General features: G+C 41.1%; 1 protein-coding gene across 1 annotated transcript in view; it reads left to right on the top strand.

Annotated features, from left to right (window-relative positions):
- The window catches only part of LOC126213013 (coiled-coil domain-containing protein AGAP005037-like), a 257242-nt gene that overhangs the window by 90854 nt on the left and 149615 nt on the right, over positions 1-16773 (top strand). Inside the window, exon 5 of the mRNA XM_049940574.1 lies at positions 5204-5254. Coding sequence (XP_049796531.1) covers positions 5204-5254 — 51 coding nt within the window. The remainder of the gene's footprint in view (positions 1-5203; positions 5255-16773) is intronic.

Genomic DNA, 16773 nt, shown 5'->3' on the forward strand with positions numbered 1-16773 from the left:
AGGTGGAAGGAGTATATAGAGGGTTTATACAAGGGAGATGTACTTGAGGAAAAAATTATGGAAATGGAAGAGGATGTAGATGAAGATGAAATGGGAGATAAGATACTGCGTGAAGAGTTTGACAGAGCACTGAAAGACCTGAGTCGAAACAAGGCCCCGGGAGTAGACAAAATTCCATTAGAACTACTGATGGCCTCGGGAGAGCCAGTCCTGAAAAAACTCTACCATCTGGTGAGCAAGATGTATGAGACAGGCGAAATACCCTCAGACTTCAAGAAGAATATAATAATTCCAATCCCAAAGAAAGCAGGTGTTGACAGATGTGAAAATTACCGAACTATCAGTTTAATAAGTCACAGCTGCAAAATACTAACGCGAATTCTTTACAGACGAATGGAAAAACTGGTAGAAGCCGACCTCGGGGATGATCAGTTTGGATTCCGTAGAAATGTTGGAACACGCGAGGCAATACTGACCTTATGACTTATCTTGGAAGAAAGATTAAGAAAAGGCAAACCTACGTTTCTAGCATTTGTAGACTTAGAGAAAGCTTTTGACAATGTTGACTGGAATACTCTCTTTCAAATTCTGAAGGTGGCAGGGGTAAAATACAGGGAGCGAAAGGCTATTTACAATTTGTACAGAAACCAGATGGCAGTTATAAGAGTCGAGGGGCATGAAAGGGAAGCAGTGGTTGGGAAGGGAGTGAGACAGGGTTGTAGCCTCTCCCCGATGTTATTCAATCTGTATATTGAGCAAGCAGTAAAGGAAACAAAAGTAAAAATTTGGAGTAGGTATTAAAATTCATGGAGAAGAAGTAAAAACTTTGAGGTTCGCCGATGACATTGTAATTCTGTCAGAGACAGCAAAGGACTTGGAAGAGCAGTTGAACGGAATGGACAGTGTCTTGAAAGGAGGATATAAGATGAACATCAACAAAAGCAAAACGAGGATAATGGAATGTAGTCAAATTAAGTCGGGTGATGCTGAGGGAATTAGATTAGGAAATGAGACACTTAAAGTAGTAAAGGAGTTTTGCTATTTAGGGAGTAAAATAACCGATGATGGTCGAGGTAGAGAGGATATAAAATGTAGACTGGCAATGGCAAGGAAAGCGTTTCTCAAGAAGAGAAATTTGTTAACATCGAGTATAGATTTAGGTGTCAGGAAGTCGTTTCTGAAAGTATTTGTATGGAGTGTAGTCATGTATGGAAGTGAAACATGGACGATAACCAGTTTGGACAAGAATCGAATAGAAGCTTTCGAAATGTGGTGCTACAGAAGAATGCTGAAGATAAGGTGGGTAGATCACGTAACTAATGAGGAGGTATTGAATAGGATTGGGGAGAAGAGAAGTTTGTGGCACAACTTGACTAGAAGAAGGGATCGGTTGGTAGGACATGTTTTGAGGCATCAAGGGATCACAAATTTAGCATTGGAGGGCAGCGTGGAGGGTAAAAATCGTAGAAGGAGACCAAGAGATCAATACACTAAGCAGATTCAGAAGGATGTAGGTTGCAGTAGGTACTGGGAGATGAAGAAGCTTGCACAGGATAGAGTAGCATGGAGAGCTGCATCAAACCAGTCTCAGGACTGAAGACCACAACAACAACATAGTTTTGTATATCCTTTCTGCAGTTTAAGTCCCTGGAAATAATTGGTGGTTTATTATGTTTGATCTGAGTGATCAGCTGGTCTATTTCATCTATTATATCAATGGCTGTTTCATTCAGTTGAAAGTATGCTGATATTATTTTGCTGATACCATTGTAATATGTTTTGCCTATGTGAGGAGTGTATGTTTGTGTATGACAGTTGCAGTTATTGGTGTTAATTCCAGTTTTATGAGGACAGTTATTTCTCCACTGGATCTTCCTTTGTCACTTTGCTTGCATGGAGATGAGTGCAGTAAAATTCTGGGTGTTGCCAGTTTTTGGTTAAAAATGTTTCTGATAGGATTGCTATGTCATATCCTTGTAGAAGATCTCTTGGAGCTATGTTCATTGCACGTTTGAGACCTTCTATATTCCAGAGGAGGATCTTTAAGGTTCCTACCGCTCCTACTTCTTCGCAATTATTTGGGCGGTGTTCTTCCGTCTTATGGAAGAGACACCCCTCTGTCCCATTTATAATGTGCTGAGTTCTTTCCACTTGACATCTTGTGCATGAGGACAGTGTAAAATGAATGTGTTTTACTACAAAAAAATGTTTAAGACCTGAAGATGACAGCTAAGACTGTTAAAAGCAGTTGTCTCGAATAAACAAAGAATATTTTGTGCAATCTCAGCTTTTGAATGGTTTTTAACCATTACTATAATGTGGGATATGCCCCTGCAATGGTACCATTTCTTATAACTCATATCTGTGTTGTTGTGGGTGAAATGGGCACTGCTTTCAATACGGCATGCTGCCAATTTCTGGTTTTTGTGTCAGATGCTAGCCTTGGTCTCCCCCCCCCCCCCCCCCCATTGTGCACTCTAGCTGCTGTGGTTGAGCAGATATGAGTGTTTGAAGTAGTGGTCGCCACCATATTGTGTTGGTCACCAGGACATCTTCTGTCTCTTTCACATCAATCAATCCATGTTTCAGAGGAAAAAATTCAAGGTTGTTCCATTATGTTCTCAAGCTTTTAGGAATATATTTGAATACTAACAAATGTTCTAGAACATGAAATTCAAAATGGCATGCTTCACATTCATCTGCACTCTCACAAAATCATCTTGAGCAACCAGTTGTGCAATCTACTGTAGTAAAGACAGAGCAAACAGCTCATCAAAAATCTGTTTATAGAGACAAACTACATAAATAAAGAATGGTTGTATGAGTGAACAATTTCCACAACAAAAATGGTGTGGTTTAGCACACAAATCACAGATATAGAATATCATTTTAATTGAATCAGCTGTGGGTTCTTGGTGGAAATATTGTAAATTAACTAAAGAAACACTATTTTTTGCCTTGTTTCACAAATTTTATTATTGTTACTGCACAACATAGGTTTTGGGTTATAAGTCCATTTTCAAGTACGTTACTGATTCCCAAAGATGATAATGGAAAGATAAACATGATGATAAGGCAAATGTTCTTAATATATCAATCCATGGCTTAATGTAAAATTACTTCAGTGGCCATTTTTTAACAAATTACATATGGAATTACACAATTCAGAAATTACATTAACATGACTAAACATACCTGGGAATAAACTTATGCATTAGCCAAGAACTTTTTTTATCTACTGATGGATTAAGGCTCAAAGCTTTACTTCTATCCTGGAGTTGCGATATCATCTAAAAGAGGTGAATAATTGAATTGGGTTTGCCGAACATCGCCTTAACAATAATCAAAAATACATAATAGATGTACTCGTCACACACACAGAGGAAAAGGGGGCTATACTAAGCCAGTTAGAAATTTTAGAAATTAAAAAAAACCAGATGTGTACATTCTCACACCTATTATTAAATCAGCAAACCCAATTCAATTATTCGCATCTTTTAGATGATGTTACAGCTCCAGGATAGAAGTAAAATTTTGGGCCTCAGTCCATCAGTAGATAAAAAGTTCTTGGCTAATGCGTAAGTTTATTCCCAGGTATTTTTAGTCATGTTAGTGTAATTGCTGAATTGTGTAATTCCATATGTAATTTGTTAAAAAAATGGTCACTGAAGTAATTTTACATTAAGCCATGGATCAACATGAAGAAGTTGAGATGACTATCTTTGCCTTATTGTCATGTTCATCTTTGCATTATCATCTTTGGGAATCAGTAATGTACTTGAAAATGGGCTTATAATCCAAAACCTAGGTTGTGCAATAACAATAATAAAATTTGTGAAACAAGCCAAAAACAGTGTTTGCCTAGTTAATTGATGTAGAATATAATAGCAAGGGAAGAAAAAATATTTAATTCCATTGATACATTGATGAACTAAGATGAAAGATAAATTTCCCAACAGAATTCTTAATTCATTCAATGTTCCCAGTATGTCCTCACCGAAAAGGTTTCTAAACATCATCATAAAAGCCGTAATATTAACTGTAAAAGAGAAAGCAAAGTCAGTATTCACGACACAAATTCCACCCATTTCAACTAACTTAACATTAACTGGCAAAAGTCGCCAGTTTCTGGTGACATTATTGTACAGGATGACTATAAATAACATTGCAACGTTGCAAAGAGAATTTAAGATATTCACGCTTTCCACAAGGACAGCTATACGCAGTGTGTCGGAAAACCACAAAACTAGCCTTCTTTCCACATAAAAGCAAAACATGAAATGTAGTTTATAAGAACATACTCTGAATTAAGTTAGATGCTATACAAATGAGATGATTAATTTGACTGTTCCAAATTTGGAAAACAGATGGGAAAAAGACCAAGTAAAGTGGGTCCTTTCCAGCTAATAGCAGAATAAAACCTCGTATGGCCAAAAGTACAAAATGACATTCTCAAAACCGTTGTTAATACTACTGCTTCAATATGACTACTATATCTCTCTTTTTGCTCATTTGGATCATCAATTTTTTGCAGAAGTAATACACTTAATCTATTGAAGACTGTTTCCACTACTGGATCCACCCTTAAATTATCCCATAAACAACAGCCATTAAATAAAAATAAAACACTGACACTATAGACAGATTATATGTCTTTATTCTTAAAGAAATGAGATGTAATTGCAACCTTATTCCGGCCCTGTAAGTTGGTAAATCCCTAATTTAGTGACTCACAGAAAATGGCAGCTCGATTATCTTTGAGTGACGCACTTTTTGAAGGGCGTAGGAAAATTCGAGGGACCAGCTGTCTGGCTCTTGTGGAATGCGTCTTCAGTGGGATGAAAATTGGAGATACCACAGTGATTGGGCAAAAAGAAGCAAATTTGTCGGCTTCCATCCCCCAGTCACCTCTGTTTACAAACTACGGAAGAAATCTGGTAGTGCAGTAGTGAAGACGGCATAGTACTCGAGAAAAAATTGTGATATTGGATCACGAGTACAACATTTCCCAGTTGTGCTCCGGACAGATCTCGACTTCGAAAACTGACACTTCTGTGCACGGTTCGCCCCGCCGGGTGGCGTTGACAGTGGCGGCGCTCCCCTGGCTGGGCCGCTTGTTCTCATGTTTCCTTTTCCTTCTCTGTCTCTTGCTCTCTGCTGCTCATGCCGTGTGTTAACTTGGTGCCTTTGCTCCCCCGACAAGCTGCGGACGAGTACGATAAGCACTCAAGTTCCAGCTCTGCCTCAATCCCAGGTTGGTGCCCATAAAAAAAAAAAGAACCAAACAGGTCGCGGCCGACCGTTGTTTCTTACTACCAGTACTCTTGTTGTTGTTGTTGTTGTTGTTACTGTTGATGTGCTGTTGTTTTTGTCACTGTTGTGGTTGTGCAGTATGTGTTGTTCCCGTTGCTGTCTACTGCGCTTCTCTGTGATGACAAATTACAGAAATGGGGTATGGGGGGATATAATGTGATCCTCAGCAAGAGGAATTAGTTCACTGCAGTGTCAATAACCTTTAGGAAGAACAGTTAAACCACTGTCACAGAAACCTCGATTGTCGTCGTATTTGAGCTACTTAGCACAGTCGTTTTCAGCAACCCGTGTAGTAAGTTAATATGGTACTGTAAAGTTCTGGGTGAAATACAAATCACTGCAGTACTAAATGTAATCGTGTAAGTAATGAGTGAGGCTTTGAATGGCAGGTCAGCACAAAAACAAGACTGGACCTACAGTCACCAGACAGTGTGTTTCCTTGGACCCAAACAGTCAGAGAGAGGAGACGAAAAAAAAGGGAAAAGAATTCACAAATACGCACTTACCTGGCACTGCAGTCCTACTAATGCAATATAGCTATTTATTTATTTTTATTAAAAATGTATGGAGGAAGTACATAGTTCCAAAGGTTATCTGCGATTCAGTATTTTTTGAAGGACATTGTGGTCACCTCTTGACATAAAAGCTATTTATTCAAAAAGTACACTACCAACACTGCAGTTTTGGCCATTATCAGTTGGAGTACTGTGAAAATTGTGTTTCTAGGGATGCCAAACTTTAAAAAAATATATGTGACAGGTATATACTATGATGACCCAAAACATTATAACCACCCGCTTAATAGCTTGTTTGTCCGTCTTTGGAACAAAATACATCACTGATTCTGCATATCAGGGATCCGACAGTTTGTTGGTAGGTTTTTGGAGATATGTGGCATTAGATGTCTATGCATAAGTCACATGATTCACTTAAATAAACGGTCCTGATTTGTGTACGCTGTTATGGTTCCACAGGATTTTACACCAGGCGAATTTGGTCACTGCAGCATCAACTTGAGTTCGCTGTAATGCTCAAACCACTATAACACGTTTCTTGATTAAGACACGAACGGTTAGACTGCTTAAAGATGACGTCGCCATCGAGGAAGATATCGAGCACGAAGGGACGCAGGTGTTCTGCACCTCTCGGCATGTCTTCGATTACCACCATAGGTCCCGTGCGAGAGCAAGAGAATGTCTCCCATAGCATCGTAATGCTCCCAGCAGCTCGCGTCTGTGGCATGCTGCACGTTTTGAGCTGCCATTCACCTCAATGATGGCGTTTGTGGAGACAACAGTCGACCTAGTGCTGCAAAAATGTGATTCGCTCGAAGGGCTGACATATTACCATTGATTGACAGTCGAATCCTGACGGTCCTCCACTGTAATCGTAACTGAAGATGTTGTTCAACGTGTGAAAACATAGGGGTGGTCTGCTGTGGTGGTCCGTGTTCAACAATGCATGATGAACGGTGTGCTCTGAAACACTGGTGCATCACCAGTAATTGCTCTTTAGGCAGAGATTCCACAGCTTACCACCTATCCTGCTTTACAGCACTGAAGCCTCCAAGCCCCACATTCTGTGAAGTCGTGGACATCCAACCATTTAGTGCCTAGTGGTAATTTCACTGTTCTTCTACCTTTTCTCTAGATGCTCATGACAGCACCATGTGAACATTCGACCAGATTCGCCATTTTCAAGATACTCATTCACTGGCTCTGCATAATTAAAAAAAAAAAAAAACTTTTTTTACTTTGATAGCTGATCTCTATAGATTTTTATGAGCTGCATCTAAATCTAGCCTTAGTCTCTTTGTATCATCTACAGTTTTCGAGCAATATGCTTTTTACTATATAGTATAAAAATGTTATGCTATATGGTAAACAGGGAAATTAATGAAACGCTTTGTTACAATATAAGCATGGTTTGCATTTACAGTAAGCTACTTAAAACAATGATATATGTAAATAGAGGTTTCACTTGTCAGCTGGAATTGGTTTGTATTTTCTTACTCTTTTTTTCTTTGAAGCTTCTTGTGTAGCTTTTTCTACGATGAGTCACTTGCTGAACTTCTGGGTGAAGTGACCAACAATAGTCCCCCATCATGTTGGTGTTCCAGCGGCCTTGGTAGCGTTGTTCCATCACTTTAATGTCCTGGTGAAAACACTCTCCTTGCTCCTCACTAACGTCTCCCATATTGTCTGGGAAGTAATCGAGGTGACTGTTCAAAAAGTAAACTTTCAGGCTCATTAAGCATCCTAAAGTTTAAACTTCTTTAACATTGTAGCTATAATAGAAACATATTCTGGGTCTTTTTCATGTCCTAAGAACTTTGTAACAACTTGCTTGAATGATACCCACGCTTCTTTCTCATTTAAGGACACTGTTGATTCAAAGTTAACATCAAACATCAATTTTCTAATGTCAGGTCCGATAAGACACCTTATTGTAGTTTAGCTTTTCAAAGACGTGGAAACTTTTGGCACAGATACTTGAAACATTGTCCAACTTTAGGCAAAGCCTTTACAAATTGTTTCATTAGGCCTAACTTTATATGTAGAGGTGGTAGGATCTACAAGGTTTTTGTGTAGAATGTCCTTCTCACCAGGTTTTACAGACTTCTTCGCAGGCCAGTTCTTTCTGCACCAGTTTTGATCCCTAGCCCTACTGTCCCATTCATGCGAGAAACGTGGAAATTTGGTAAAGCCACTTGCTGACCGAGGAGCATGCATGTTATAAAAGTAACATGCCACATATCATCCAACCGTGAGCAGAACAGCTTATTTTATTTAGCACTATTTCTAGGTTTTCATAGCTTCCTTTCATATGTACAGAATGTCCAACAGGTATAGGTTCATTACCCCTCCTTTTAACATTATTTTAACTATATAAAAGCTGTTAAATTCTTTAAAAAACTGCTTAAATGGTGGGCGATACAGATTTTAAGTATCATATTTGGATTTCCCACCCTAAAAAACAAAGAATAAGGTATTTTCAGCAAAAAAGTTATTCCATCGTTGGCCTGTGTAATCTGCCCTTTGTCAGAGTCATTCCCAATGGATTTCCCCATTTGTAGCCTGTATCTCCTCTAGGATGATCCCCCATCCATGTCTGCTCCACTCACATGCCTCTAATTGCTGTATCACACGTCTGCAATGTCACAAGGTGGCATCCAACATAGTGGTGGTCAGTGGTCATAATGTTTTGGCTAATCAGTGTATGCTTGTTGTATGCTGGGTATTAAGTGCTACCAAGATTTGTTACCATTAAATATCCATCACATGTACATGTACATATATACATGTCAGATATTTTTTAAAATTAATCATCTGCTGAACCACAATTTTCAGAATACTCCAATAGACAGTGGTCATATAGCAATAATTTCAGTAGTGCATTTTATGAATAAATAATTGAAGTCAGAGGTGACAATGTCCTTTAAAATATTTTACTTGACTGAGCACCCCAGCCACAAAAAGTTAATCAGTATTCAGTACTGTTTACGTGCCTGTCACCTGCTCAACACCTCATCTATGCTGCATGTTGTAAGTCACCAACAATGAAATGGGCTTGCCTTTTCCCTTTTTATTTCTCTTTTGATGTCGTGTACTCTTTTTAATTACAAGCAATAAATAAGTGCAAGCGACTTCTTCAGACTCTACTGTTGATGTATTTTGCTGACGTGGCACTTTTCTTCCTTTATGTGCTGTTAACATTTTCCACAAAGACATAATCTGTGCAGTCTATCATCTCCAGTTCTAAATGGTAGTAGAATAGCATTTGTTCTCTGAAACGATAAAAGCTGTTTTCACAGACACTTGTATCTCACATGCAAAGTACTTAGAAGAATTTCTGATTATGGATATACGGGGTGGCTCGTAAGTTTGTACAGAAATCAAAGTACCCATTTTTGCTGTCAAAGTATAAGAACATTTGAGTAGGAACAGACAGCCTACAATGTAAAGTAATACCAAGAGAACATCAGGGAACACACTTTGCTGAACTGATTTGGTCCTTTGTATATTTTGATGTGTGTATTTGACTTTTGAAAGATGTTTTACAGATGCCAACTTGTAGTAACTGATCAGCATTATGTGCTTGATTTGACATGCCTCAAATTAATATGCCAATGTGATGTTGATGATGGTGATGATGATGATAAAAATAAACAGCTAAGTGAATACCACTGATACATGCAAGTAATTGTGTATGCTTTACTCAAAGGGTATCAAAAAATTAAAATCTCTAACAATTCACAAAAGGTTTTTAATCATACCGTATGACACTTTTCAAGGTTTTAACTGTCATCTTTGGTTGATTTTGCTTTACAGCATCTGGTTTAATGTCAGTCTGTTACTGAACTCAACTTGTTCTTTTATATAAGCAATGCAAAAAAAAAAAAACCGCAAATATGATGATTTCAACAAAGTGTGTTCCTGACATCTCCTAAACCTACTGTCCACTTTTTTGTCCTTATAGCAGTAAGATTTTCTAACTGCTCACCAGCTCCACAGTAATACTGATTTATAAAGCAGGGAAGTAACTTTACTTTGTAAAATTTATAAAGCAGAGTTACAGTAAGCTAAGGCATATAATAATAACAACAACTTACCAAGTAGTTTATTTCGAAATTTTATGGAAACATAATGAAAATATTTTTACAACCCCCACCACTCTCCATAAAAACTGGAATGCTCCCTATTGGACAGTAGGGACAAGGTTTACTACCAGTTTCCTAACGTATACATTCTTAGTTGAGTATTTGTGTTCCTTTTTACATCACCATTTGCTACTTCAACGTATGTACAAACTTTTGAATCATCCTGTATATTAGTTTAGAATGTGAGTGCAACAGATAAGCAAACAGCACAAAGTTAAAAGTCTATTGTTGAAAATTCTATACACAAAATAATACCTGTGTGCTGTTTACAAACTACTGGGTTATATAGTTTTGTTCTTGTTTTGTGTATGTATAGCATCAGGCTCACATTAGTAAATAATATTGTCATACAAGCACAGACATTCTGTTCTGCAGTATCAGAAACAAACATTGAAAACAACACACATGTTCTTATTGGATCAAAAGTACCTTAGTGCTGCGACTTATCTCAAATAGCGCAAAATTGCACTGAGGTAAGTGTCATGCTAGCAGAAAATACAACATATGTGGATGAGGAAAAATGATACCATGATGTTTCCAAAATGCATTGTGTCATTACAGTAAATTCATTCTTTTTAATCCCTGTTATTCCTTGCATTTCTGGTGCTTTATGATGCAGCGGAATGGATATAGTTCTAAGCTATGTATGTGCCCCAGCGCCACACTGATAGTACTGTATTTCTGAACTGCACAGTGCAACCTAAATTCACTCGTGTTATTAACCACAAATGCCATTAGGGAGTAAATGTATGGAAATGTGTGTGGAAAGAATCTCAAGGTCCCTAAAGAGATTAATATGTGCAGGTAACACACAAATATGCTTGTAGTTCCTAAGTTAGGCTCCTTTCAAAGTGCCGCCAACAACAGCTGCCAGACACTATCACCAGAGGTCACCTAATAAAATAATCCCACTGCTTTGTCGCAGTGTGTCCGATCCCCTTCAGCATTTGCTGGTGGAGTCAAGAAGATTAGATTAGAATCTACACTCCTGGAAATGGAAAAAAGAACACATTGACACCGGTGTGTCAGACCCACCATACTTGCTACGGACACTGCGAGACGGCTGTACAAGCAATGATCACACGCACGGCACAGCGGACACACCAGGAACCGCGGTGTTGGCTGTCGAATGGCGCTAGCTGCGCAGCATTTGTGCACTGCCGCCGTCAGTGTCAGCCAGTTTGCCGTGGCATACGGAGCTCCATCGCAGTCTTTAACACTGGTAGCATGCCGCGACAGCGTGGACGTGAACCGTATGTGCAGTTGACGGACTTTGAGCGAGGGCGTATAGTGGGCATGCGGGAGGCCGGGTGGACATACCGCCAAATTGCTCAACACGTGGGGCGTGAGGTCTCCACAGTACATCGATGTTGTCGCCAGTGGTCGGCGGAAGGTGCACGTGCCCGTCGACCTGGGACCGGACTGCAGCGACGCACGTATGCACGCCAAGACCGTAGGATCCTACGCAGTGCCGTAGGGGACCGCACCGCCACTTCCCAGCAAATTAGGGACACTGTTGCTCCTGGGGTATCGGCGAGGACCATTCGCAACCGTCTCCACGAAGCTGGGCTACGGTCCCGCACACCGTTAGGCCGTCTTCCGCTCACGGCCCAACATCGTGCAGCCCGCCTCCAGTGGTGTCGCGACAGGCGTGAATGGAGGGACGAATGGAGACGTGTCGTCTTCAGCGATGAGAGTCGCTTCTGCCTTGATGCCAATGATGGTTGTATGCGTGTTTGGCGCCGTGCAGGTGAGCGCCACAATCAGGACTGCATACGACCGAGGCACACAGGGCCAACACCCGGCATCACGGTGTGGGGAGCGATCTCCTACACTGGCCGTACACCACTGGTGATCGTCGAGGGGACACTGAATAGTGCACGGTACATCCAAACCGTCATCGAACCCATCGTTCTACCATTCCTAGACCGGCAAGGGAACTTGCTGTTCCAACAGGACAATGCACGTCCGCATGTATCCCGTGCCACCCAACGTGCTCTAGAAGGTGTAAGTCAACTATCCTGGCCAGCAAGATCTCCGGATCTGTCCCCCATTGAGCATGTTTGGGACTGGATGAAGCGTCGTCTCACGCGGTCTGCACGTCCGGCACGAACGCTGGTCCAACTGAGGCGCCAGGTGGAAATGGCGTGGCAAGCCGTTCCACAGGACTACATCCAGCATCTCTACGATCGTCTCCATGGGAGAATAGCAGCCTGCATTGCTGCGAAAGGTGGATATACACTGTACTAGTGCCGACATTGTGCATGCTCTGTTGCCTGTGTCTATGTGCCTGTGGTTCTGTCAGTGTGATCATGTGATGTATCTGACCCCAGGAATGTGTCAATAAAGTTTCCCCTTCCTGGGACAATGAATTCACAGTGTTCTTATTTCAATTTCCAGGAGTGTATTACATGTATGAAGTAGGTTAGATTTTAACCTCCTAGGGTAAGATAGGTGTCGCCTTGCTTCTGTGCTTGGAGAAGAGTGCCGCATGGTGGCTCTTGATATTAAAAAGATGCCAAATGCATGTGAATGAGCTGACGTGTCTCAGAAACAACATGGCAAGTACTGTACGCTCCTCAGCCAGATGAGTTTTACATATAAATGAGATTAAGGGAGAAACGTTTTGTACAGGATGGGCGTGTATGGGCAGGCGGTGGGCGTTGTGGAATAATAGGGTAATTTTTAGAGAAAGGCCATTTATTGGCTAAAGCATGATCAAAGGGGATACATAGGCCTAGGGAGGTGAGGGTGAGCCAGAGCTTACAATTTGGCGAACATTGTTCGCGAAGCTATCGAAAGTTGTTGTCTGCCAGAACTAAGTCCACAGTGCCGTAGCACCGGGAGAAGCGGGAGATGTTCAATGCTACAGGGCGCGCATCCGACTCGCGGGTGAGCAAGAATACGAGAGAGCAGGCCCGGCGACGGGCGGCCGGGTATATTCGACGCACCACGCAGCTTCCTCCACCCTGATTGGTCAGGACCGAGCAAACCGTGCGGGCGGCATGGAACTTTCCAGAGCGTTGCCTGCTAAGCGACGCCTGGGGCGGCGTTACCTCGTAAGCGCATGAGAGAGGCGCGTGTCCGAGGTGCCCTTCGTCGGTGCTGACTTCCTGTTACTAGACCGTGGGACGAAAGAATTTACAGGCAGCTAACACTGCCGGTCGTGGCTTGGCCGTAATGGAAAAATGAAGTTACCGGTTGGAGGCTCATATAATAAAGTAAAATCCCTTATTGTCTGGCTCATCCTTTACAGTTTTTTTATGTACTCAAGATTTGTGGTGACCTTGAAGAGGAAGGTTAAAAATTTGTTTGCTGTATATATTTGAAGTTGTGCATCCATACATCAATCAACCTTCAATGACTGTCATTCGGCACACATGTGAAAGACAGGTGAAACACTGAAAAGTGAAAACACATGCACGACAGTTGCAAACCACTTTGTGTAAGAGAATCACCACTATACTGGCATAAAAACACTGATAAGCAGTTACAATAATATGTAAACAGCTAACACCCACCTGTTGAAACCCAAAATAGATCCACTACAGTAAGTGATGGGTAGATCACATAACTAAGTGGAGGGTAAAAATCATAGAGGGAGACCAAGAGATGAATACACTAAGCAGATTCAGAAGGATGTAGGTTGCAGTAGGTACCGGGAGCTGAAGAAGCTTGCACAGGATAGAGTAGCATGGAATGTTGCATCAAACCAGTCTCTGGACTGAAGACCACAACAACAACAGTAATTATTAGCATAGTATATGCCACCCTTGTCACTTGCACAAATTATTTTTTGGATTTGTAAAATTCACACCTAAAATTTCCAATAAAGATTTTCCCTATTTGTGGTTTCCAATAAACTTGCAATTTCAGCCCATAGATTATGAACTATATTCCAACTGTGATATTTTTCATCCTCACGATGCCACAAACTCACTGTTTCTTGGACTAAACTCACCAGTTTCTCACAGTTTGTGTGTGAGAACCTTGGTCAATCTAACCAAAGAGGAAAAACTGATGTGAATTTAATTGATTGTTGTCCGTAGCCTGTACATACTGATGACGAGATCAGCTGCAGTGTAATTGCACATGTAGTGCTGAACTGATTTGAAAATACTGGCCATTTTCAGCCAATGTCAGTCGTTGGCTCTTTCCACTCATATTAGCGCTACCCATAGTCATTGGTGGAATCCACTCATATTGGTGCCACTGTAGCTGCAGCCTTATATTTGCATCTGTACACAAATATCAGCCAGTGCATGTTCAGAAGCTGATTTAGAAGTAAAGAGTGATGATGTCACTTACTGCAGTCAAGCATAGGTCTCTCCCTCCACAATGTCCCCCCCCCCCCCCAATCCCTTCCCACACACATTTCCCTTCATTAGTAGGATCTGCCCTATCAGTCTATCCCTTCCACTTGTCTACTTATGGCATAAAGCACCCTCCCCCCTACCCCATTCTTCTAGTTATTCAAGCTACCCATCTAATCTCCAGTACTCTTCTGTAATAGAGATGGGTCATTCGCAAACGAATGGGTCCAAGGGAATGGTTCACCAAGATGAAAGGAAGGAGTGAGGAACGAATTCTAAGGAACAGTCTTTCATAACTCACTTTGGTTGCAGCTTTCTACTTATAGTTCCGGGGAACAGGAAATGGTCGGTCTCGTTCCCGCAATGGCAAGTCAGCCGGCCTCATTCCAGCCTCCGTCCCATTCCCATCTAAGTCTTGGTCTCGGTCTCCCTCGTCCTCTGCCGACTGCTCCCAGGTAGTTCAATATCGAGTTGTTGTTCGTTTTGTTGGCTGCACATGCCCATTCTAGATATGTTTCAAACATTTTTTGTACTCTGAACTTCTTGTTATTTTCATATTCTATCCAGCGTCCATGACCCGTAATTAAAATGTATCTTATAATTACAAAAAGTACATAAAAATTACAAGGTATGTAATACATACATATTTTCAGGTAACAAAAGGGCATATCAGTTTACTTCACTGTTTTGATAAACAGCAGAAGACATATCTATAAAAAGGCAAGTTTTATGTTATTACACACGCAAAGGAAGTCGGCGTGGCACACACGAGTGGTCATTTTCTGCCTTTTTTTGATCCAAGGTAAAACAGCATTGTTATGGAAGGCAGACCAATTTACAACCGAACGAGGCCCGTGCTCCATAATCGAGTGTCTGGTGTCACATTTTGTAAAGAGAATGTGGTGACTTCTATAATATTATTTCAGTGGTACAGGGTGGCACAAAAAAATCAGCCCCGAGTAGTCGACTGGTCACTGTCGCCCACCAGTCGTCATCTATTGCTTCGAAGTTGTCGTTTGCATTAGCTTATTTGTTATTTCTTTACTTCCTAATTATTACACGTTTATCTATTCTGCTCGTAGTGGTCAACAATTGGCGAGCAGTCTGTACTCTGGGTCGGGTTTTTGTGCACCACCTTATACTCATATTATTTCACTGTGATCAGCCACATAACACTACAGTTGACTAAACGAGAGGTTCTGCAGAATCACGAAAATTACTTCTACAAGTGTGTGAGAATTCTGTAATGAATAAAAGTTCTGTACTCCAGGGGGGAGACAAGTGCCCCCTCTTGGCACCTTCCATCTTCAGTCACCTATTCTACTAATTTTCAATTTTTCGTAAGAACCATATACCATGCACAAATGAACAGTGAACGAGTAAAAATGAATGGTTCTCAAAAAAGATCGTTCACCAGTGAACTAGTTTCCAAAGATGAACGAGTTTGCCCATCTCTATTCTGTAACATAACAATTTAGAAGCTTCTACTCTCCTCTTGTCTGCACTGTTTATCGTCCACGATTCACTTCCATATGAGATACTTTCAGACAAGATTTCCTAGGACTGAAATTCGTGCTTCCATAGTTCTCAGGGGTACTGCTGGGTCCAGTTATCAAAAATCCACAATATTTTGGTGGACAACCATTCTGCCATTATCAGGTAGTGCTGACGAAATGATGTGTCTGCTGTGGGCTTTCAGTACTTATATCTGTCGGTCCATAGTTCAGACTCCGCTGACACTGCACTGTGCTCACTGGCAGATCTATGTGCAGCTGCGACAGTGGAGAGGAGAATCTCAGTTGCCTTCTGCACTACACCCCTGTCACACCTCACATCCAAGTGTCACGTTTTGCTTTGATGCAGCTTAGTATTGGCTAATTGCTGCTTTATAAATGCAGTCCCAAAATTTATCATCGACAGCAACGACTTGCGTAATACATCTTATGCTCATTTTCAGTACAGTGTTCTGCTATTGCAGACTTGGGAGGCAGAGAACTGGTGTTTTCACAGTAGTATGCCAATTTCTGATGATATATTGCCATCAAATGGCATGAAAGCAATCTTCCTCTTCCATGTTTTTGTCTTAAGTGTTGGAATCAGATGATATTGTCAGTTCTGATGTCATCTTGCTTTTCACTAGAGTTGCTTCGGAGAAGTTCAGCTTTGAGCTGACGCAGCTTTTTAGACGTGTCTAGACACTGGCTATTTTGTTTTCAGTGGATGATACTGTGAGCAGGCTGATAATGCGGCCACGGGTAGCCCTCTTATGTCAGTTGTAACAAATCGGTTCATGGAGTACTTTGAGGACAGAGCACTGGAGAGCACTGGAACTGGAAGTTGCTGAACTATAACCTGTTTCTTTCAGTATGTTGATGACACTTCTGTGATGGACCCATGCACAAAAACATCCAGTTTACCATGTAAATAGAAAAAGATGGCAAACTTCCTTTTCTCCGCGTCTTAGTTCAACGTCAGCCTGACGCTCAC

The sequence above is a fragment of the Schistocerca nitens genome, chromosome 11, assembly GCF_023898315.1.
Source record: "Schistocerca nitens isolate TAMUIC-IGC-003100 chromosome 11, iqSchNite1.1, whole genome shotgun sequence".
Taxonomy (NCBI): Eukaryota; Metazoa; Arthropoda; class Insecta; order Orthoptera; family Acrididae; genus Schistocerca; species Schistocerca nitens.